This window comes from Anser brachyrhynchus (genome assembly GCF_964034855.1).
Source record: "Anser brachyrhynchus genome assembly, chromosome: 9".
Classification (NCBI taxonomy): domain Eukaryota; kingdom Metazoa; phylum Chordata; class Aves; order Anseriformes; family Anatidae; genus Anser; species Anser brachyrhynchus.
Window position 1 is genome coordinate 23,993,009 of NC_137703.1, and position 24,806 is coordinate 24,017,814.

The 24,806-nt window shown below is 42.1% G+C and overlaps 1 protein-coding gene across 3 annotated transcripts in view; it reads right to left on the reverse strand.

The window, feature by feature from the left end:
• Window positions 1-408: 408 nt before the first annotated feature.
• The window catches only part of PID1 (phosphotyrosine interaction domain containing 1), an 84,080-nt gene continuing 59,682 nt past the window's right edge, over window positions 409-24,806 (reverse strand). For 2 of the 3 annotated variants that reach the window (XM_080604029.1, XM_080604028.1), the window contains exon 3: window positions 770-2,405. In XM_080604029.1, the coding sequence (XP_080460155.1) occupies window positions 1,929-2,405 (477 nt within the window). In that variant the 3' untranslated portion in view covers window positions 770-1,928. Of the gene's footprint in view, window positions 2,406-24,806 lie in introns of all 3 variants that reach the window. The other variant, XM_080604027.1, reaches the window with a different exon arrangement.

Consider the following 24,806-nt stretch of genomic DNA (forward strand, 5'->3'; position numbering starts at 1 on the left):
ACAGGCCTCAGGTTTTTTATTTTGACCAACACATAGCCCATACACGACCCTGGATGGGAGACATTGCTCCTCTTCAGCACAACTCATCTAAACTGGCCAGATGTCTGTGTGGGGGGAGATCTCTACCACCTCCTGCAATGCAGATATTATAAACCATGTCCACACAGAGCAAAGGTAAAAAAAATAAAATAAAATCAAACTTCAACACCTCAATAGCAATAATTTACCTCAAAAATTTAAAAGAAAATAATTTTAAATTATTGAAGGCAATTCTCATGGAGACTGATGTAATGCTAAATGGAATTAAATGAACATTTTCATTCCAATACAGCTACTGAACACAGAACCCACACACATGAAACAAAACCACAGAGTTTGCATTGGAAAGACAGCTTAAAACTCCCAAGCTTTAACTCAAACATTTTTTTTTATTATTAAAGTATGAATGCATTTACGCTCGAGAATAGTTTACATACATTGTAAAGCAACAAGCATATTTCCAAGAGGTGTGGGCCCTCCTCAATATGTCTCCATGCTCAATCTACATGCTTTAACACTGGGAACTCACACATACACGCTCACATACAAACATATATACCCACAAAACACAGACACAGAGCTAGCCGCTTCAATTAGCTTTCTTTTAAGGCTTCTGTAAGGTGCCCTAGTGCCCCTAACATTACCATAATTACGAACAAAATTGTATAAAGGAGCAGCATTACTTGCGAACTATTGATCTGCTCTTGGCCTTAAAAAATATCAAGTGAAACAAGTTTTTCCTTTTATTTGAGTTTTATTAAACATTTGCATTTAAGAAAGGCATGACTCTTTATATCTCTGCACAAGGAAAGGTATGAGAATCTTAACATGGGCTTCTCAACCAGAACAAATGTTCAGACCTGACTCCTACGGGGCCGTTTCCTTTGATCTTTATAGTAATGCAGCCCTGGCTTCCTGGCCAGGCAGAGCCAGCTCCATCAAACCAGGCCCAACAGACCGGTAACACGGAGACCAGTGACACGGAGTCGAGGTTACCATATTCATACCGCTTCAGACCTGAGGTTGGTGAGGAGTCACAGTTCAAACACTGACAGACCCAAGTGTCCCTCAACTCTTACCCGTGGGCTGCCCTCCGACTGAGCAAACAAGAGCTTGAACGTGAGCAGAAAGGGGTGCTGGCTCACTGTACTCCTTGCCACCGTGGGGGTTCGGCCCACCCGTTTTTGGTATCCTGCAGTCTGTAGTCTGAAACTGCACCTACTGGTGCTGGGTGAAAGATGTGACAGCAGGTATATTAAGAAAATAGGTACAATGAATAAAATAAAGGATAGCATATGATATAATGTGTACATACAAGAATCTTTTTTCATTTTTCAATCTGTGAAATGTGAATTAACAGTAGAATGCCAGGCCATTAGTCTAAAAGGCTATGTACGGCTGTCTTAGCCTACGTATGGTCAAAGGATTTTTGTGATGCATCTTGGAGAAAGATTCTTCAGGAGCCATTAGGGCTCTGTAGGTCTACTTGCTCTTGTGCATCAGCATCAGCCTCCAGCAAGGAACGCCAAAGGAGCAACTAATAAAATTCCCTGACCAGTCTTGTAAGACAAACAGGAATGAATCTACTTTGCAGTATTCACCTGAACTACAGAGATGAGAAAGGGACAGCGATGGGCGGGTGAGAAAGATTTGGAGGGAAAGAGAGGGAAGCTTTTTTCTCATGTTTACAACAGCAGCAGATTTCAATGTAACATAATTACTTTAATGATGCATATCTTTAGGTACCAAATTGCTCTTTTGATTTCAAAAGCTGGTCAGCCAAGTGTTTGGCAGTCTTTCCATTCCCCAATTTCAATTGTTGCTTATTCATCTATCAGCTCGCATTCCCTAGGCCATTTCTGCCTTTGCTGAACCATGAATGAGTTCAGTCAGCCATCGTCAGATTCAAATTCATGAGACACTTCCTCTGATGAGCTATTCCTGTGGATCCGGCCATCACTTTTCATGCTGTGAAAAGTCTTCTTAAAGGCCTCCATCATAGCATGAGCCAGCTTCTTGGCCTCCAGCTTGCTCTCACACTCTACAGCATGGCAGTCCATCTGGTAGGACAAGTCATCGTTGATCTCCCTGTAGACCCAAGCAAAGACGTTTGGGCTGATGTTGTGGTCAGCAGTGCAGTAGGCTATACGTGCTACCTGAAAGGTATCCATATGGACTGTTGCCTCGCCTTTGAGGTCCAGATGATGCAGCCAGACTTGGAAAGGGCGAATTTCCAGAAGGGCATTAGCTGGGTAAATATCCTCCCTGGCGAGCGTGTGCTTCTTCCATAATTCAATGACTGGTTTCTCTGTGCAGCCTGACAAAAATTGCATCCCTGTTGTGGAAACCTTACCCAAATATGTAACCTGCAAAATAGAGGAAAGATAGGTGAAACACAGACACTAGACTCCAGCGTTGCTTTCTGCCATCCCAGGGAATTTTCCTATACCTGAAAAATACAAGCAATCACCTCACCCAAATTTCCCTATTTCCCTATCACCTTCAGGGGAAAAAACAAACAAACAAACAAAAAAAACAGAGAGAGACTGGTTCCCAGGTATTTGTTTCTTCAAACGTTGCTTTCACCACTCAAACCCAAATGTAAAAAATGTTCAGTCTCCAAATTTCAAGGGATTGCACTCTCTTCAGCTCACCTGGAAAAGTCAGGTTGAAAACCCATGCCTGTATCTCTAAGCTCATGATAGCAAGTCTAAGTGCCAGTGAAGCACGTCCCAGGTAGCTGGGATGCCACCCAGCCACCATCTTTATTTAGTTATTTAACTATATTCAGATTATTATTAACGGTTGAGATATGATACAAATACTAAGGAAACTGAGATATTCTTAGTTTGATAACACAAGGCCGCAGGGGGGTCAGAAGACCATGATCACAGCAGAGGATTTTCAACTGTTTAGAAGTTTGGGGTTTTGTTTTCTAAAACAGTCCTGTCTTTCCAGCACTTTTGCTGTTCCTACTCCAGTAGTAAGCCAGGAACAGCTCAAAACTATTCAATACTCTGTCTTCAAAAAGGACTGAGCTACAGATCTGAGACATCTCTGACTTAAGAAAATAAGCTGCTAAAAAAAATCTAGTAATAAATCTAGCTTAGTTTAATCAAATCATCTCTTTTCCTTTCTGTCTCACTATTTTGAGCGTATATCCTGTTATCCAATCTGCACAGGAAAGCAATAAGTCTTTTGTGCTCTTACTGTATTTTGTTCACTAAAAATCAAATTCACTGAGTAGTCCCTATCAAAATTCCGTATTAAGTGCGTGCAGAAACATTCCCCTAAATCTGTACAGCTGCTAAAGAGGCATTCTTCCATTTACAGCTGAATGGAAGACTATTTAATCTGGGAAAAGAGATTTTCTCTAGAAAAGATAGAGTAACACTACATAAATACAATTATGCAGATAATTCCATTTATTGCTGTTGTCAGAATACTGCATTTAGGAACAAGTATATGAAAGCAAAATGACTTCTAATTTGTCTCTTGCAGCAGTTTGAGACAGAATCTGGCGCCTCTCGCTTCATGTCTTATAACCTCATGTGTATTTTACTCAAGGCATTTGGAGAAAAAGTAATTACATGCACTTTCCAAACTAATTTCTTCAAAATGCTGTATTAAATACACAGTATCAGCTATTTTTTTTTATACACTTTAAAAAATGCAAAGAAAAAATACAGGATCACCATGTTTAAAAACATCAAAAATCCACAAGGAATACAGATTTTGTATTCCGTGCAAACAAAATTTTCCACAAGAAAAATATTTTGCTGCTAGTTTCATAGGTTTTCTTAAGCTCAGAGACTTAAATTAAGCCATAATTAAAAAATAAGCTTACAAAATATTATTGGAAGTCTATGTGGCTTAATCATGCTTGCCAAAAAAGCAATTTCATAGCACTGACATTTCAAAATAAGAAGTCTTATTCTTTGTCTATAAATATTCATGCTTTGCACTGGGAATATTTTAAATCTTATAAGGCTTTATAATTTTTGGAACAGTGGGAACCACACCAGCTAGAACAGTTAACAAGGCAAGACCTACCAGAGTTTTGTTTTGTTTTATTTTATTAGCGATGAGAGATGAGTTCCCTAAAGTACTGTAGAACAGCATAAAAGAAAACCTCAGAGCTTATAATGCCAACTGAACACATATAAAAAGCACATAAAAGACCAAAGAGGAATGTGGCTGCAACATACTGTGGGATAGTTCAACATACATTTGCAGTCACACTACTTTGAAAAGATCAAGATCAGTGTGCAACTTTGCATGTTCACAACTACTCTGTGTATCCTGCGAAGGTTCGCTCAGTACCGTTTCATATTCACAAGCCAGCTAGCAAAAGACTAACGCAGACTGTAAATTAGTTGTGCATATGGGGTCAGATTCAAAGCCCACTGCAGCAAGAGAAGTCCTTCACTGACTTCAAGGAGATTTGTACAAAGCCCCTAAACCCTGAGGAAAAGAGAATTAGCGTCTTGCTCATGCACTCCGCCACTGCCCAAACACTGCGTTTAATCCCCAGCCACCAGAGAGATCATGCCATAGCTGCAACATTTGTGCCCCAGTCGCTGCTCAGAGAAGACCGGTATCGCATGGAGCAAGCAGAGAAGAGTGCCTCTCATGAGTGCACAGCCCAAGTCCACAGTGCCTGCAGAGCATGGCTGCACTGCGGGCTTCTCTGCGGGAGGCAGCCGTCTGCAGCTGCGTCGTGGGGACGGCTCCCAGGTAATGCGCAGGGCACCTCCGGCAGCTGAGGCTGTCCCAGGGGAGCACACACTGAGTTCATTTTCTCTCTGTTCCTTGCATGGGCTGCCTAGGTCTGGGATTTAAAAAAAATAATAATAAATCCCTTAATAAAGTTACTAGATGAAGAAAAGAGGTGAATTGCTCTGAAAGTGGCCAAGGCAAAGTAGCTAGTAAGAAGGATGGGATGGGATGATGGCTTGTTTACCAAAATGGGACTTAAAGGTCTGATTTTCTGTCCCATTTGTGTCACGCTATAACTGTGTAGCAACCTTTGGAAAGTTGCTTCCTTAAACACCACTTTGGATCATCATTATATACATTCATTTTCCTTTGAGGATGCATTCATAAATATTTATAAGATGCTTAGACAATACAACAAGGAGTCCACAGAAGAGAGAAAAAATAAAACCTTTGTTTCAGAAACCTTTGTTTTTGAAACCTTTGTTTTAGAAAGAAACCTCAATGACTAGTAATGTTTTAGGTTTTGTTTTAAAAAAAATAAAATCATTTTTTCCTAGTCGAGATGCAAGCATTGCACAAGAACAGCATTACCAAAGCTCTTAGTTAAGACCAATGTTCAACATTTCATTACTTAATCCCTGTTCTGTATCTAGCAGGGGACAATGCAGAGGGACTGGCGAGACACGCTGAGTATTTGACAAACAGAAATTAAAAAAAAAAAAGAGCAGCTTTCTTTTCAGAACAAAGATTTCTTTATGATTAAATATCATTCAAATATTATGTGTTACATACTAATCTACTTGGAGCTGGCCAATTTAGCAACTCAGATATTAACATCTGCATAATTGCAGGGATGGTACCAATATGAATTAAAACCGACAAGCGATGGATTTACGGGGCAGCTCTCCCTGACTCTCAGTCACGAGATTATTCCACAAGCAGTGATCCTGGCACTTTGGCTCCAAGCACATCACGTCTCCCAGCAGACACACCTTTTAAAGGAAACATCTTATTTAAATGCCCAGAAATCACTGACCACAAACATTATTGGAGGAAAGCTATCACAGCACAACCATTTTCCTTTCCAATTTCTACATTCGCCAACTGAAGATCAAAGAACAGATTATTCTGTCCATTATCAGATGGAGAAGAAAATTATTTTGAGGCACAAATTCCCACTGGTTGTCTCTTCCATTAAAATCAATGGTGTCTCATCAGTGTAAAGGTAATAGGGAGTCCAAAAAAAAAAAAAAAGAAAAAGAAAAGAATTTCATCTTTAATAATCATAAGAGCCAGATGTGAGGGCACAGAAAGACATATTATTATTATTTTTGCATATGTAAAACACACTGAAGAAGTATCTGAAGAGCAGCATCAACTGTATAGCTTTATTATCTTGGGCACAAGGACTGGCCATAGTCACACTTCAGGCTTAAAGCAGCACCTGTGATACTACAGCACTGAACACCAGCGAATGTTCACTAAATAATGCTTTTTCTTTCTCTGAAACACTGGACGGAGGTCAATGGAAGATGCCCAGGAAGACAATCGATTTGTAACAGCACGACACATCCTTACAGAAGTGTCATCCCACACGTGCTGAGGTCAACAGCGCCATTCCCCCTCTCCAGCCTCAGTGCAACATGGAATAGCCTCAGGTTCTTTGGCATGTGTAAATTATGATCAAGCTGTTGCAGCATTTATTTGATTTGGACACTGTATTTTAAGTTAAAAAAAAAAAAAAAAAGAAAAGGAATGGAAAAGCCAGTTCATTGCCACTGTGTTAACCTTAAGGAACACAGGCATCTCATATCACATCTTCTTCCGGGACAGGAATGTATTTCTGTATGGTTCTTGAAGCACTTTGGTTTGTACATTCCATTTTTCCAATGAATTCCCAAAAGATCCAACTCACAACAATGTCCTGTGCATGTCTAAAGTTATCTACATTCTTTCCATCCTCTCTGTGGCAAACTGGCAGTTTCCATCTGATCCTTCTCTCACTGGCAAGCTGCTGCCACCCGAAATGACACCAAATACTTGTGGTTTCAGCACTTCTGAGCTTGCAAACATTCAAACTTTTAGCAAAAGCCAAGATGCTCTGTAGAGCTCCTTATTTTGCTCTAGAGACTTGCCAACACCAATGTTAGTATCCAACAAAATTGTCCTCAACGGAAAAACACTGTACCTTGGCCTTGCATGACATACCTACAGCTATCTGACACTTAGGTGCTTCATGTCAACACACACAAGATTAATCAATGTCATTTTCATGCACTGTGCCAGACATACAAAACCACCTGAGTATTTTGACATTGTTGTTTTAAATCCCTTCAGTCCAGTAAGGTATAGTGAAAATATGTTTTAATAACTAGGCTCAAAAGCTTACAAACTCTTAAAAGACTGATACAACAGCTGACAGAAACCTTCACTCTAGCACAGCCCAGTTTGTCAGATGTAATATGGAGGTTTCACTTTCCATAGGCAATTCCTTTCTTTATAATTGAGCACACATCAATTACCTTTAGCTCATCTGAGCAAAGAACAGCTCAGCTCCTGCATGTGCCAAGCACAGCTCCATGACCCAGCCCTGCAGTGCCCTTTGCTGCTGACTGCTCACTGGGCACAATGCCTCCTTCATTACCAGTATGGACTGCAAGTCCATACTGCCACTGTAAGTCCATACTGCCCCTAAATCATGAGCCTCAACTGGGTTCCTGAAGACAGGATGTCCAATTTCTTTTTCTCTTTCTGTTCCCCATCCCCAGTCTGTCAAATAATACTGCTCCAGGAAAGCAGATCCAAGCTGTAAAGAGGTGTAATTATCGCATTATGCGGGGGCAGATGCTCTCTTGGCACAGGAACCTGGCACAGGAACATGTATGCACACAGGACTCCTGCCTCCCTTACTATTCAAGGATATGAACAAACGGCCATATGGAAAATGAACTACTCAGTTATTTCTTTAATATATTTATTTCTTCCACGCAAGACAATGAGGGTCAACGTCAACAAAATTAACAAATAAACAAGGTTAACAAAGAAAATTAAAAAATTGAAACAAAGCACTATACTTGAGCCATTGGCTATTTACCCTGCATATTTGCAGTCACTGAAGTCCAGGCCCTGATATAAAATAAGGTATTTGTCACCCAAACAGCACCACCACAAAGTGTAAGAACAGCAGAACAAGGTCAAAGCTCCTGCATGGCTGGTCCCAGAGAGGCAATTCAGGTTAGTGGCTGGCCATGGGAGAGAAAGGGGAAAGCCAGCAGGATGCTAGGACTACTCTATAGGAACTGGAGTCTTATGCACATCTTAGCACTGGTGACTGTCTTCCCTCTGTTGTATGACTCTCTTCAGCTTTCCTAATATCATCACTGGATGCTTGGATGTCTCTGGATTCTCTGTATTCCTCCCTAGTTATCTGAACTTGCTTCCACTCCCTGAATTAGATGTGGTGCTGGTGGATCCCAAGCATCACCTCTTTTTGCTTCAGAGACAAAACAACTACGTAAATAAAAAGGGCACATACCACCACAGCCACTGCCACCTGCACACCTCCCCTTCATGCAGCATGCCACCCTGCCATCCCTGAGCACACAACCCTGGGCAGCCTGGCAGGACCGTCTGGGAAATCTGTCAGCACCGCAGGGCATGGGGACACAGTGCAGCGGTCAGAAAGCCAGCCAGGACACAGGTATCGCTGCAATGGGAGCACGCACAACTTCCCCTGCTCACAACCTCCCCTGCTCCCCAGCCAGGAAGTCCCAGGGTTCACTGGGGTTTGCATGGCTCTGAGCTCTGCAGTGGGATTTTTCATCCCCAGCAGAACTGGGATGCAGGCAGGCCTGCAGCAGGCTTCCTGGTACATTTATTTCAATAAAAGCAGATCCAGCTGCAGTGCCGTTTACAGCACCTTCCCCGTCCACAGCCAGCCCCGCGCAGGAGAGCTCCCTGCCAGCCGGCTGCCCGCAGCCCAGCCCGGCCTAGCCCGGCCCTCCTTGCCTGTAGGCCAGCGGCGCTGGGAGGCAGAGCCAAGGAGCACTTTTGGCTCTGGAGGAAAAACAAAAATATCCCAGACATTCCACTGGGTCACTAAGCAAATATTGTGAATTGCGTTCAAGCAACGTTTGCTCAAGACCCAACAAACTAACTTGGTTAAGAAAAGAGAAAAAAGGCCGCACAGTTTCCCTCCGCCTGTCAGGGCTGCTTTGCCCACACCGAGGCCATCCAGCCAAAGCCTTCGCAGCACAAACACGGGGGCTTTGTGGGAACTGCTGGGCTCCTCTGCACACAGAAATACTCAGTGAGTGCAGTAATGCGGCTTGCAGAAATATGTAAAGAAGTGTTTTATTTTGGAGAAGCAATTCAGAGGGAGAACAGTCTGAGCTGGGCAACTGTCTAACGGAAAATAACCATCGAGTCTGAGGGCTGCCCTCCAGTTTAGGAGGGAGGGAAAAAAACACCCCTCGTTAACATCTGATTCATGCCGAGGAACCAACACACAGCTGCAGAAAAAGCAGGGAGCATCAGCAGGGGCTGGTGGCCAGGCCTCCCGCTGGTGGCACTTTGGGAGGGCAGCAGGGGACACTGAGCTCCGCCGGGGCTGAGTACAGCCCTCCTTCCTGCCTAGCCAGCTGCCACGGCATGGGGCGAGGGGGGAAACGCTGATGTTTGGCAAGTTTAATATTTGGTAAATAAATGTGCTGGAAAAGAAAAGATTTACTCTTTGCAGCTTAATCGGTAGACACTGAGAGGAATAAAAGCAAACAAGAATAAGCCCACTGGTTCCACAAGCCAAACAGCCACTACAGGATAAATAAGGCAGCAAGCAGAGCTCTCACTTGGAAACTCATGCCTAAGAAATGCAGCGGTCTGAGCTTTTCACCTTGTATTACATCAGGTTGCTGCTCAACAAGCTTCTTTATAAACCACCCAGGGTATTAAACTACTGTCCTCAGTCAGACCTAAGAGCAACTTGCATCCAGCAACCAGGAGGCTCTGTCTTACTAGTAAAGCCCAGTTAACCAAGCCCAAAGTCAACCTCAGGCAGAGCCAGCTTTTCATCCCTCACAGCACCGCTCCTCACAGCCTCCCATTAACAACAAAGGGATATTCTTTTGCATTTAATTTTTCACTGGACAAGAAACTCTTTCTGTGGTTTGGCTTGCGGGGATGAGTCTGAAAAGAAATCAAGTGGAACTGGCAAACTGAAATTAGCTTGTACTCAGAGACACTTGGGTCCTGATGTGAGTGAAGATTTACGCTGCGCTATTTAAAACCCAAGGAATCACATTAGTTCTAACAGCGATTTAAAAAGGTTGCAAAGCAAGACATAACTGAATGAACAAAGATCATACGCAACCTCAGCAGGGCTGCTGGACACCCTACTGTACAAACTGGTGATTACTTATATTCCTAAATATTTTCTTTATCTTACTATTTAGATCATTTTCCTCTTCCGTCTCATTTCTTTGCCTCAAATAATTTCCTTTCTCTATACCCGGTAACCATTGGGTTGAAATGCTTTCCTGGATACCCCTAAGCCATTTCTCGTTGTCTTTCAGGAGGCTTCCCAAGTCGAGGAGAGGAGATGGGGAGGCAGCCAGGGAAGTGAGAAGAAAACCAGCTCATACTCCAGTTACTACTTGTAATTATTTAGACTTCCCTTCAGACAAAATCCTTTCAAAACTTCTCCTCTACCATCTCAAAACCTTCATTTTGAGAAGATCCTTCTGCCAGGAGAAAGTGGCGTAAGTGTGTATGAGCGTGATCTACCCCCAAACAGACGTCTATCTTTACTTTCATGCTCAAATTACATTATTTTTTTCCTACACTTTCTTTATGACATTTACATCAGGTTGAAACTGAGCATGGAAATCTGATTAAGTAACTCATCATGCTCAAGAAAGCTTTTCGGCCCCAGGTTCCTCACAGCTGCTGTCTCGTAACAGATGGAGGAAAGGAGCACATGGGTGGAGGGGGGGAATGGGCTGGTTGCGTTTATTTTGTTCCCCTTCCTTTCCAACCCACAGAAAGCTCATTTTGGCACCAGTCCTACAAAAACTTCTCCAATTGTACTTAATGGAGCATGCAAAGGGTGAGTGCAGGAATGGCTGTATAACATGGGCCACTGTTTCCACCGAAACGTGTACTTTATATACTCTCCAGCACTTTGGACACTGACGTACTCCCAGAAAACCATGGAGAGTGCATGTTTTTCAGGATCTTTTATGGTTAAGAGATTTGTCCCAAGGGTTCCTTTCTTTGAGCATTCCCCATGAGATCCTTGTATTTCCCTTTAGTTCTTCCTTTCAAAAGAAGATGCCAAGTAATAAAAATGAACAAAGCCTGTGTTACTAAGATATTGAGTTCTGGAGACCAAATATCTCAACTCCACTTGCTTCCTGGCACAGCTTGACAACACCTGAAATTAAGAGCCAAATGGAAAGAATCCAACATCAGTGATGGTTGAAGATGACTATAAATTATTTCTGTATTTCAAGAAACAAGAAACATTAGGCCTACGTTACATGAGGAACAGGGATAAAAACTTAAAAAGCAGTAAACTAAACCATTTCAGCTCTTCCCCCCACTGACTGCTGCAAGAGCAGTAAAATTAAAAAAAAAAAACCAGTAATTACGAAACAAACCACAAAGACACGAGAGAGTCCCAGAAATGGCAGCACTTATTCCTTCCGCTATCCTCCACATACTGCAAATGAAATGCATTCCCCAAAGAGAAAGGCAGACCACAGAAATATCACCCCCCATATAAATGTAACTATACCCATATCTGCAAAGTCTCCTGTTAAGGTACTCGATCATTAGTTTTACATCTCCTTCATGCATCACTATGTGAAATGAGTTGCATGACTTAGCAAAACCCTTAGAGATTTTTTTCCAGCTCTCACAATTTATAGCATATCCAGGAAAAGTCTTATTCCAATGCTGCAGAAGAAGAAATACTCTGCCTACAACTGGGCTGCAACTCCTACACTGCAGCAAAGAGAAACAGACCTTGCGTATTTCAACATAGTAAAAGGCACTAAATACATTATTAAAAAGAAAATATAGTTGAACAACTCTTTTTATTGCTAAATGAGTCCTTAGGTAAAAATATGAATGATCAATCAGATGTATGTTTATCAAATTGCAGATTGGGGGCATAGCAAACCAGGCTCTGTACAGGCAGCAAGAATTCATCGCTGCCTCTAAGGCTCGTGACACCATTTTACCATTCAGCCAGAAGTTTCCCACTCAACCACGCAACAGTATGTTAGCAGACTAAACAAAAGATTTTTTTAAAAACAAACACGTCCCGTAGAGTAGGTATAAGGCTAGAAGATGATGATGCCATACAGATACTAACTCATCGCAAAAGCCATGGTTGACAGTGCCTCCAAGGTCCTGTTTTCACAATGGATTTAGTGTTGGCCTGTGCCTTCAACAGTCACTTTCCATTTGGCTAGGATGGGTAATCTTTTTCCAGCCAGCACGGAAATAGCCAAAAGTGATTCTCAGCCCCACATGAGCACCCAGAGCAGTGATGCAGGGCACTGATGCGGGGTACCTGGGCACCAGAGAGGTTCATCTCCTCCAGGCAACACATCTTTTACAGCCACTTGAAACAGGAGCCTCCCTTCCATCTGGCTAATTTAATCCCAACATCACCTGTATGCCTCCCCCAGAAAAGCTGTTACCCCCAGCCCACTCTCTTGGCATATATTTCAGCTCTAAGGCCGTGTAAACCTACACAGCAGCCAGAAAGCACTGCCCAGAACTGCCTGGAGCAAAAACCAAGAAGTGGAGACTTCTCTGGTACCCATTTCAGCCAAGATGAAATAAAGATGAAGCCATGGTTTGGAGAGGCTAGAAGGCAGCACTCCAAAGTGGAAGACTCTCTGAAGGAGAGAAGGGGAGAAGGGCAAAGGTCCTTTTCTCTGGGGGCAGCTTTAGTTATCACTGCTGCAATTTAGATATCTGTTATAGCAGCTTTCCCGCAGTGTAATTCGGAAGGCTGCAGGTCAGACCAACCACTATTCACACCAGTTGTACAGCGAAGTCCTAAGAGCTCCCTTCATTCTCACAGTTCATCTCTCTGGTCTTACAGAGGTCACTGCTTTTACAAAGGGCAGAAAACTCATTTTCATGGTTTCCACTGGCCCTGAAGTTGACTTTGCAAAGATTTAGTGACAAAATCTATAGTAAATAAACTTGCTGCTGCTCATTTTGACAGAGTACAACCTCGTGCAAATTTTAGGGATCTAAGGAAAAAAAGAAACTACTTCTGATGAAAATGAATAAGACTTTCAGTGTTTTTCTTGACGCTTACTGTCCTCACGCAACAATAAATACCTGGAGTTAAAAATACAATAATCAATAACACTATATAGGGGCCCATATCTTGCAGTTCTCAGCCAAAAAAACCTGCTATCTGGATTTAAAAAAAAAAAAAAAAAAGATTGCTCTAATTTGTATTTGCAGAGGATCTCTGTATTTTTATGAAGAGTAAGAAAGAAGGGATATAAAGATACAGTGCCAAAACACAACGGTAGGATCAAAACTGATTCAGAACAACCACTGAGCATCACACTCATCTGTTCTCTATATCCCACATTGCTTTAGGAGAAGTTAGGGTAAAAGAAATACAGCAGCAGCTCCACTCATTCCCATTTTTTATCTTCCTCTTGGCAGCCTGACAGTCGCTGGGACTACGCAGCAAAGCTGTGGGCAGCAGGGAGCCCAGCGGGTGCTCTGCCACTGAAGCTCAGGCACCTTCGCTCCAGTTGCTGCTTGGCCTAAGCAGGGGTGAGAGGATCAGCACTGGATAAAGCAACACTACTCTGAAATCATTCTTCGGCATGACAACAAAAGACAAATTCCTAAAGCAACGAGTGTTACAGGCTGTCTGTGATGCTGTCTCTAAGCAAAATGCATCCCTCCTATGAAGCACAGGCAATTCTGCAGCATGGTAAACTCAGTGAGGTCTCACCACCCAAATGTGAATTAACATTGCTAGCTATGACCGCAATATTTATCCTGTAAAAATCTTAGAAGTCTGATGATTGTTTTCCAGATAAACAATTAATTCAATGCTTTCCATCAACAAGGTGTTTTACAGCTCCCTAATAAATGCTTAACTTCAGCAGTTTATCTTCAACATACACTGACAATTTTCCACATATTTTTTGAAAATATTTAATAGAACAGACATATCTTTTTAAGATCTTAATTGTTCTTCACCATACCGAACTAAGAGTCCAACCAGCGCATAATGCTTTCCGTGGTATCAGACAGATGGGGAAGAACAAAGCAGCAGGGCCTGAACTGACAAAGCAATGGCCACGATTGGAATAAACAGCCCACAGGGGAAGGTTTTTCTTCCCCACACAGCAGGAACCAAATTTTTCAAGGCATTTCAATAAAGCCCATGGGGTTAGAGTGCTCTCCGTTTGTTTTGAGATACTGACAGAGAGATTTTCAACAAAGCAGACAGCAACATGTGTCAAATGCGCTAAGAGAAACCGACCCCTCTTTCAATAACTAGAAATACAGATAGAAATTTGGCAAGAGAAATGGGAGTTTGCATTAAAAATATGAGGATTACTCATCTTCTAAAATTTTGTAGCTTTCCCCACCTAAGCTTAAGTGAGCAAAGTCAAAGCATCCCAGCTCTTAGGGAGCCTGATGCAATTCTGTTATACACAAGTGTACTTCCAGCCACAGATCTGTAGTCCTCAATACATCTCTCCTAACAGTCTGTTTTCCTACCAAAGCTGTTATTACTTTGGTTAAATTCTTTTAAATAGAAAACAACATATATTTTAGTTTTAATTATGCTTGAACTTATGAGAGACAGCATAATAGACAGAAGACAGCATTTTGGGTAACACTGAATTTACTGTATGCTGAACATCTAGGTATTTACAGTAAAAGCACACACTATACTATTTGTCCCCTATCATCTGTCTCTATCTTTCTACTCCTCTCCTCTGCTGCCTCTTCAAAACAAGCCAGTATCTCTTGTTGGGCTGAAATCAGGTAGAAGATTCTTTAATGACAGGGCTAAGCCAAGAACAGCATTAAAGTTCAAACCACGTATGCAAAAATCAAATCTGAACAGACCAACCTAGCTGTTCTTGTGGGGGGATTTTATTTACAAGAAAATTCCTGCTTCTATAAGAAACTCACACACACACAAAAATACTAAGAATTTTAAAGAAAAAAGAGAGAAGAAAAAGTGTTTATCACTGCAGACAAGGGCAGCCAGCACATGATGCTTCTTTGGAGAATCTTGTTTACCTTTCTTTCCCAAGGAGAAAAAGCTGAGATACAAGTTAGTCCCTACCTGAAAAAACAAGACACACAGCAGACAGTATAGATTCTAATTTGTCTTCTTGTTTTGTCATTAGCAAGATAAGATTTTAATTAAAGAATGTAGACACAAAACAACTGCATTTCCCTTCTCACAAAAGTACTAAAGAGAGATTATAAAAATCTCCACATTTAAAACGTGGCCACAGAAAGAACAACACAGCCCTGCCATGGCAGTGTACAGGCAGCAAGATCAAGCAGCATGCACCACTGAACTGGGACGTGGCCCTTTGGTGGATGAACTCGTTAACAGCAAGAAGTGGCATTAATGCACCATATTGTAATGCCTGTCACAGCCTTAGGTTTCTCAGACCCAAGAAATTGCTTAGCTTAGCACAGCAACAACTGCCTGTGTGCATACACAAAGTGACACCACACTATTCTAACAGGATCTGATAAACATGCACATACTACAAAATAATTCCATTGAATTATTTATAACACCTTTATCTCAAAGAAGCATTTAGCAAGCTATATCATCTAAATATAAAGAGCAGCTGCTTAATGTCCCAGAATACACCAGCTCCAGAGTTTAGAAGAGGAGATGATGAATAGTATTACCAAGAGAAACTGCAAGGGCAGTTTATGAGGGAGCAGTGTAATTAACCAAATGGAAATTTGGCTCTAGCAGCTATGCTCAGAGTACTACCCTTGCAAAAAAAAAAAAAAAAAAAGAGACACAGAGGTTTAAAATGATTACAGTGCTCAGGATACTGTGTGTCTCATTCCCAGTACAGCATCATTAGGAGCAGTGCCTACTAACAACATATGGCAGTACTGCCTTGACACCAGTACGTCTGCTACTCTCCCACTCACTTTGCAGAGCAGGTCTTGGCTATTATAATCACCCAGGAATTAGCAAATGCAAAGGAGAGGCAGTCATGAAGCAAGGTAACTTCACTGCTTTCTTGCATCTGACTTCTTTCCTCCCTTCCACTCACTCTACTTCCTTCCTTCCTGCCCAGGAAAGCAGGGCTGGCAGTGGGCAAGTGGCCACAACAGCACTGCTGCACAGGCTGCCTGATGGAAATAGGTGTGAGCAGCATTTGCTCAGGACAGAGTCAAGACACGGAGTGTGGAAGCCATGAAAACCACAGCAAGTGGGAAGAGTGGAAGTGTGGAACAGGGAAAGAGGCATGACAGGACCCCGAAAAAGCTCTTGCTGAAGATGCTGCTGTTCCCAAGGTGGACAGCAAACCTGAGGACACATGATAGTCTGTGGAAGTCCCTGAATGATCCATAAGAATACCTCTAGGCTTCTTATAGCACCTCAAACAGAGATAATCTGATCATAAATTGATGATTAGAATGAACATTGAATGGTTTACCCAGACATTTTTAATTTAAGATATTGGGATGAAATTCTAGAAGGTGAACAGAAGAAATTCCATGAAGTGGTCCAAAGGAAGTACATCTCACGGGTGGGTCATTACCGTAGAGGATACCAGCCAGAAAAGGCTAATAAAAACAGAGAAGCTGTGAGATCCCAGCAGAACTGCCACCTGTGCTCTCCTGGAGGTGGTCCAAGAGGATGACGGCACAGTACCACACAGTGAAATCTACTCTCTATTATATAAGGCTGCTGTACTTTGGAAAAAATACATAACTAGCATGATTAGATTTAGCAAGCGAGAAGTTAAGGCAAAAATCATTTTGGCTACTACTTACAGATTGGGTTTGGACTTGTGTTACAAACTGCCTGGAAGAAATCAGGAAACCAAACATTTCTCTTTGATGTGCAGCAAACTGTTCTAGAGAGCTTCTTTATAAATGGCAAATGGACTTTTCATTTTACACTTTAGGCAAAGGAGACGATGTCCTTCACACTTTCCAACTAACTATCAGACTTACCCAATGCAAAATCAGGCATAAACAAGATCTTGTATTTAAACTTATTAAATTGAAGATGCAATGGCAAAAGACAAGTTTAATCTTGCTTGTATTCTTCCCCAATTCCAGCAACCAAGCTACTACATGTAGACACTTTTTTTGAAATGGAAAAAAAGTAAATACACACAATGCACATCACACACAAAACAACAAAACAGAAAGTTGTATCCAAGGGTTTCCTACAAGTGTGGAAAAGGACATAAAGCTCAGGACTTGTCAGCTGGCATAATCATTATCTTAGGCCTTGAAGAATTCTCTAAGATTCAACAGCAGAGGAACACAAATCCTTCCACACAGATGGATAAAGCCATACACAGCAGCCTTCATAACACTCAGGGAAGACTGAGTTAGGTTAAGTGTACAATCACTCTCCTTGATCACTCTAAAACCTATTACTGAGCACGTACTCTCCTAATCCAAGTTTCTTCCGCTTCTTATAAAGTCCAAAGCAGATGATGTTCACATGAAGAAAATCCTAACTACACCTGAAGGACATCATCACATACATAGTACTGCTGGAAAAAACAAACACCTCCTATTCTGAAGATCCACTGAATTCCTGATTAAGAGGAGCTATTGCTGATCTTTTTTCCAACAGGTATCAGCTTGAAGTTACTAAGAAATGACTGTGTGTGGGTATATATATGTATGTGTGTGTGTTTATATATATATATGTATATATATATGTCACAGAATGGTTTGTATTGGAAGGGACCTTAAAGACCACCTAGTTCCAACACCCCTGCCATGGCAGCGACACCTTTCATTAGAACAAGTTGCCCAAAGCCCCATTCAACTTGGGGCCTTTTTTTTTTTTTTAAATAAAAAGATATACTGGTGTCTAACTCTTTGATAGCAAAGTAACAGACATCAGGAACTCACCAAGGTCATGAAGCAAAAATTACCTAAAATTAATTAAATTACCTACAAAAATATTTTCCAGTCCTCAGTATCAGCCCACGTGGATTTATTTTGTGTTTTGGAAGCAGAGAGCACAGCAATGCTCTTCAGAGTTCCTACTCTCCTCATAGCGACTTCATGAAGAAGAGCAACAGCTGAAATAAAATGTGATTTTGACATTCCTGAACAAGAAAAGGCAAAAAAAGCTGGTCGGGATACCCAAACAGGGAGAAAACTGAGTGCAGAACTGGAGGCCCTATTAACAGTCATAGTCAATCCTGCAAGCTAACACCACAGAGGAAAAACAAATGCTCCTCTCCTTGGCAACAGCATTATTCATACTTTTCCCAAAACTTTATGAGTCCTATGATATGGCCTTGTTTGATCTGTCATAACCAAGATAAACTGGCCACTAAAACAGCGTGAAGCAATGCAAAGCCCTGGCTCTGGTTCATGGCACGAATACCACGTTGTCAGACAGACGACTATCTACAGTATTTCTGCTGCCCCTGAGTTAGTCCAAGCCATTGCCTAAGAGGAAGGTTGCCTGGGGTTTGACCTGCTCTTCACAGGGTCACCGGCATTTGTGAAGTGAAAGAAACAAATACAACCTTAACCTCCAGCACAGAAAGCAGAAACATAGTGGCCAGCCCAGCCTCTTGTGCAATGACATCTGTCATTTGGCACAAACCCCTTGTTTTTAATGTCTTTTTGGTGTCTGTTCCTTCACCTCTTCTTCAGTCACACGTTCCATGGCTACTTGCATTAAAGGGCTTGAACTGATACACAAATCCAGAAACCTCACAGAGATCTGACAAGAAAATACGAAAGACTTCCTAAACTGTTTTCAGTGTGGAAATCTGTACATAAAATTAGCTGCCTGACACATCGGGATTAGGGAGCCGGGGTTGTTCAGCCTGGAGAAGAGGAGGCTCAGGGGCTACCTTATCGCTCTCTATAAGTACCTTAAAGGAGGCTGTAGAGAGGTGGGGGTTGGTCTGTTCTCCTACGTGCCTGGTGACAGGACGAGGGGGAATGGGCTGAAGTTGCGCCAGGGGAGGTTTAGGTTGGATATTAGGAAGAACTTCTTTACTGAAAGGGTTGTTAGGCATTGCAATGGGCTGCCCAGGGAGGTGGTAGAGTCACCATCCCTGGAGGTCTTTAAAAGACGTTTAGATGTGATATGGTTTAGTGGAGGACTTGTTAGTGTTAGGGCAGAGGTTGGACTGGGTTATCTTGGAGGTCTCTTCCAACCTAGATGATTCTGTGGTTCAGTAGTACATCAGTGTCACATAGGGAAATGTGGGACTACTGAAGCTTCTCATAACAGATGAGAGTGAAGCCGTGGTGCCATATGGTGAATGAGAACCAGGAGCCAAGATAAATAACTCTGCTTGTCCCTAACGTAGCCGAGGCACCATTGTAACAGCTGTGTTGCACCAAAACTAAAACAGAAAAGGATCAAAAGCCCATTCTGCTGGCTTACAAAGTCTTCTGGCGTGATCAAACCTATCAGGAAGGAAATCTTGTGGTCATACAGAGATGACACATTTGCTTGGATGAGTCAGATTAGTGAGTAAAGTGCAGAAAAGATATTGTGCAAGGTATGCGTGATCTCTTTAAGCTGACAGCGGACAAGAAGAATTCCAAAAGGACATAATATACTAAAATGGAGCCACTGACAAAGCCTGGAAATCCCAGAAGATCAGATAAAGAGCTTGTCATCACCATAGCATGAGCACAGCTGTAGCACAAGCATAACCTCCTTCTCTGTTTCTAAACATACCCTGCAAAGCATTCCTACCAAAATGGGCTGTCTGCCGGGGAGGACGGCACAGGTGGGGAGTGCTGCCCTGGGCAGAGGCAGCAGTGGGAATCCAGCCCGACCACCCACACCCTCTCTAGCACCCTATGATGTGGCATCTTCACCCAAAGCACACTGGAATAAGAGTGGCCCTGTACCCAACTGGTCTCCCCGGCAGTGAGCAGGGTGCTCACCTTGAGAGCAAGAGACGGGGTTCATGCGTTGGTGCCCCATCTCCCAGCTCCAGCCAGCAGAGCTCCGCTCCAGCTGGCCACACCGGAGCAGCACCCACTCCTTCAGAGGTGCTGCTGGGCTCTGAGCACTTCCACCAGGTCAGGGCTGAGCAGTCAGACCTTCTTATTTCTTCCTTTTTTCCCTTTTTAAACAAATTCTGAGTGAGTGTTCAAGGTATCTACATACTCAGCATTTTATGGCCATCATATGCTAAATGCTAAAACTTTAGTACATGCTAAAATGTAGATGTTTATTTCTGTTGCATAACTATCCGACATTACCAATGGAAACCTGTATGATAAAGAAGTGGAGTAGTACACCGGGTTACATGAATGCAGTAAAAAATGTTTGGCTTAACTTCCTAAATACCTCTTTCAAGGTTGAAGAACGGAAAGTCATGAGACAAACATTTGCCTATGACAGGTCACTGCTACTTAGGAGGAAAATAGAAAAAGTGTTCTACTTACTTGTTAAGATAAAAATGAAGAATGACTTCTCATTTTAGGCCTTTAAAGGATAAACTATTTCTGTTACACTGCTATTAAACCTGTTTATAGTTCTACGACCATAAAAAAGAAACATCACACTTCCAAAATGATTGCAATTATCAGTCACTAAGGATGCCACTCATAATGCAATACAAATGCTGTACAAGAATATTATAACTTCAGCCAATAATGTTTGATTTTATCTCAATTAAGCAAAAGCCTGGAAAGTAACAGCCTTCTTTGCAAGTTGAGTACAAACCAGAAAGCATACAAAGATTTTGTCCTTGAAGCATCTGCATACTGATCTCTAGAGCACTTAATATCACAAAAAGACATCCCACATGGGTACCCATATTCACTGCACAGACATTTATGAGATGAAGTTATATAATTTGAGAAAAGGATTTCTGAAAATATCGTGTTTGATTGGCATTTGCAGTTAAAGGCTAAAAGGCAGCATTTTAAAATTCTGAAATTTCAATCCTGGTCTGATATGGCCTCCCACCACAGGATGCTGACATTTAAAGGGCTGTTTGGAGAATGCTGGATATCATCTGTGCCCAGTGTAAATCAGAAAGACACACAGACGTCAGTGAAGCTACAATCATTTACCCCAGCCAGGGCTATGTGATTACCACCAGGCACGATCTGAAACAAGGAACCAACCTGCAGTGGATAGGACCAACTTTTCCCTCTTTTGTGAAAATAGTCATTAAACTTAACAGTGCTCTGTGACAGATTGACTCGAGGAAGAACGATAATTATTTCTTATCTGATGAGATATCCCATCTTCATTAGGAACTAGAGCTCTACCAGGTGCGTTTATTCTGAAATACTGCTAAAGTTCTCTTCCAACAGCTGCCTTCACAGTTACACATGTACACCAGGAGACTGGAGTTACCCACTGATCTCACAAAAGAGAATTAGATTGATGTCACACAGTCTGAATAGTAATGATACTATAAGCTAGAAACTGTTCACTGTAATAAAAGCAGTTATAAACAATTCTAGATCCACAAAGTATGATGGATGACTTGTTACGGCATTGAATAATGTTTTAAATATTGCATTGCCTAAATTCCAGCACACCCTAAATTGGAATATGGTCATGTAACTCAAATTTGATTCACACCAGAGCTTTGCTTGACCTATAATATCTTAATTTAAAGCTATGGATTACAGCTAGTTGCTCACAATTAACTTTGCCAACGAGGTCAATTAAATGTGATGCTTTATTTGATTTTTTTCTTGATTAAAAAAAAAAAAACGGGCAAGCTACTGGGAGGTTTGGTTCTGTAAGCACAATGCAACCTCAAAGTGTCAAAACAAAACTTGGAAGCAACGCTAAGGCTGGATGAAAAAACTAGCACTGCCCAAAGAGCAACAGGTTGTATCTAGCAACAGATGCAGCAGCTTGAACATCTGCCTCTAACATCAATGCCACGGCACCTTCCAGGAAACAAACATTCTAGCAAACAAAACAAAGACCATTTTCAATGGGTATTTTGAAACTTTGATCCACCTTCAGCAACAAAAAGTTTTTGTTTTCTTTTTTCCCCTCATAATTCCTCCTACTATATTTCTGGAGGGAAATGTTTGGAAAGATGATGGCTCATTTTTGTTGCTCCCTGACAGCTAATCATATTTGATATTTATATTGTACTGGGATAAAGAAATGTCAAATCAGATACTATAGTACATTTCTGAAGATAGTAATTTAACCTTCAGCAATTCCATTTGATTCAATGCTGTCTACACACTTGTGACTAGTTGCACTTTAGATCCTTGCAACCTGGTTACAGATATATGCCCTTCCCCTGTTAGATTGCTGGGTCTGGAGTGCCACTCGGTGGCCAAATACAGCACTCCTGTGGCAGCAGACATCTATCTAAAGCCAGCTGAGTGGATATGCAACCCACCAAAGTAGTCTTGTTGAGTCTACAGTTTGGGACACACTGGATTTGGAAATAATCATTCTGCAGTTGCTTATATGACAGCCTATGACAACATAAAAACATTTTACTTCCTCATATGAACTCTGTCCATGGGATATTGGTGATGGCCAACACTTCCTTGGTGAACCAGGGGACCTCCAACTCTAGAGGCTGAATATCTCACCTCAGGTAAAAAAGGAGATCCACAGCTGTAATAAGCTGTAACCGTCACATCCTCTTGTGCACCAAGCACAGAGATTGACCTGTAATGCACCTTCACCAGGGGCTAACTTGGCATCTGGTAGCTCTGAGGGGCTCGTATTTATTTCTTTATCTCAACCTAAACCACCAGTTCATTCACAGAAGCTGATACAGCTATTGCAAACAGGGGAGGAATCAGAAACTAAGATGGAACATGCCACCAGCAGCTTGAAAAGCTGGGAACATCTCCTTATGGCACCACTTGTACACTGCCATCATGGAAGAATAAGTTACCATTTATTTGCTTGCAGTACCTCATAAGTCCAAGCCAGAGCTGACCTTGCATCACTCTGATCCAGCCAGTCTCAAGGGCAAAGCACTCCCTGTACCATCAGAAAACCTCAACTTCCTCTTACTCAGCTGTCTCTGAGAAACTGAGATGCAACAGGGATTTCCGTATTCCTACTCGCTTCTTCACAAAACAGCAGCCACCAGCAGCAGCATGAATGTTCAGCACAGGTACCATGGGGCAGGCAGATGGTAAAGGAAAATATGGAGAAAATTAGTTTACACATGACCTACATCTTTGAGAGATCTTAAGAGAATACAAAAATCTCAAGTAACACTAAAAAATCTGAGAACTTCCTTCCGAACAATCATCTGAGTTAGCTGCACTGTTCCTTTTTCCCTGAGGTAGTATGATATATGTGAATGGAGAGCAGACGTGAGTATCCTGGATGAAAAACCTTAACTACAGAAATAAGATCATATCAAACAATGTCAAACATCCATTATTAATCATATTTTTATTATGAACTTTCCAATTGCTGGCCAGCCTCCCAGAACGTTTTTACCTCTTGTTTTCTCTCCAGGGTAAATGGCTCATAGTAACATTTAATAAATCTAATCAGAGTGCACTTTTACGATAAACATTATCTGAATAAATCCTAATCAGATCAAATTAGCTGAATATTCAGCCTTCTTCAATAACTCACCAGCATCAGTTTAAAGAGATTAAACAACACTACCTTATAATAACTTGGTATCAGATCATAAACAACTGTCAAATACAACACAAGGCAGGGAAAGATTCATTCTTAATTCAACAAGACATTAACTCATCCTACATCACTCCACACTAGGAAACAAGACTCCTGCCCTGACACGACTAATCCAGGGGCACCACTCTAAAGGAACAAGAAACTGCCTGCAAAGCCAGAAGATGCTGCATGGGAGACCTGGACCCATGCAGAAAAACCTCAGAGGCTCAGGACACTCTGAAAGTCATGTTTATCCTGCTCACCTCAGCTGCAGCCTGGGATGCTGGAAGCATTTATGGTGATACAAGGTACAGACACTATAGCTGGGCCTGCACTGTGGCAGCACAAATGTATCTCTGGAACAACAACAACAAAAAGACAGAAGAAAGAGAAAAAGGAACAAGATTAAAACACATTTTTATCTCTAACAAATCTGGAAGCTCACTGTTCCCTACAAGTTCAGCGCATGAGGAACCATAAAAAGCTGCTCTGGAGTGCAGGAGGCTCTTGGTAGCACCATTTTCATAAAGCAGAAGTTAGAAATAAATGGTGACAGTGTGCTAAAACCACATCTTTCCCCCAGAGAGGAGGTGCCAGCAGAGCCCTGAAAGATGTCAGCATTTGCAGCAAGTCAGCTACAAAGCCATCAGCTGTTTGGCCCTCAGAGATATCAAAAGCAGTATGTTCCAAATACCTTTATACCTTCCAAATACCTGTGTCCTCATAAAAAAACAGGGTCTGATCAGTGAATTTCTGCAGGGAGCTGCATCCTATGTTATTCAGTACTTGGGGAAAAAAAAGATCCCAGCTTGCTGAGAGCAGGAGAGCTGTACACCTAAGACGTGACGTGCCACAGCTGCATCTCAGGGTGGCTGAATTCTGCCCGGTTTTCTGCTGGATGAAGGCAGCGTTGGGCTGCGACCAGTGGCACCAGCACCGTGTGCCGCACGGAGCCCATCGCTGCGGGGCAGAAAGCTGTGCCCGGCCAGTGGAGCGTGCACAAAGCGGCAGCAAGCCCAGCTCGCCAGCTCCGTGTGCTCCTCGTCCTACGTTAGCCAAGTGCTTAAGCACAGGAACCTACCACATGCTCTTTGTATAATAGGAAACAGTTACTTTTGTGAGTGATTATAAACAGAAGGCTCTTGAAAGAGCTTACCCTCCAACAGGACCCCTTAAA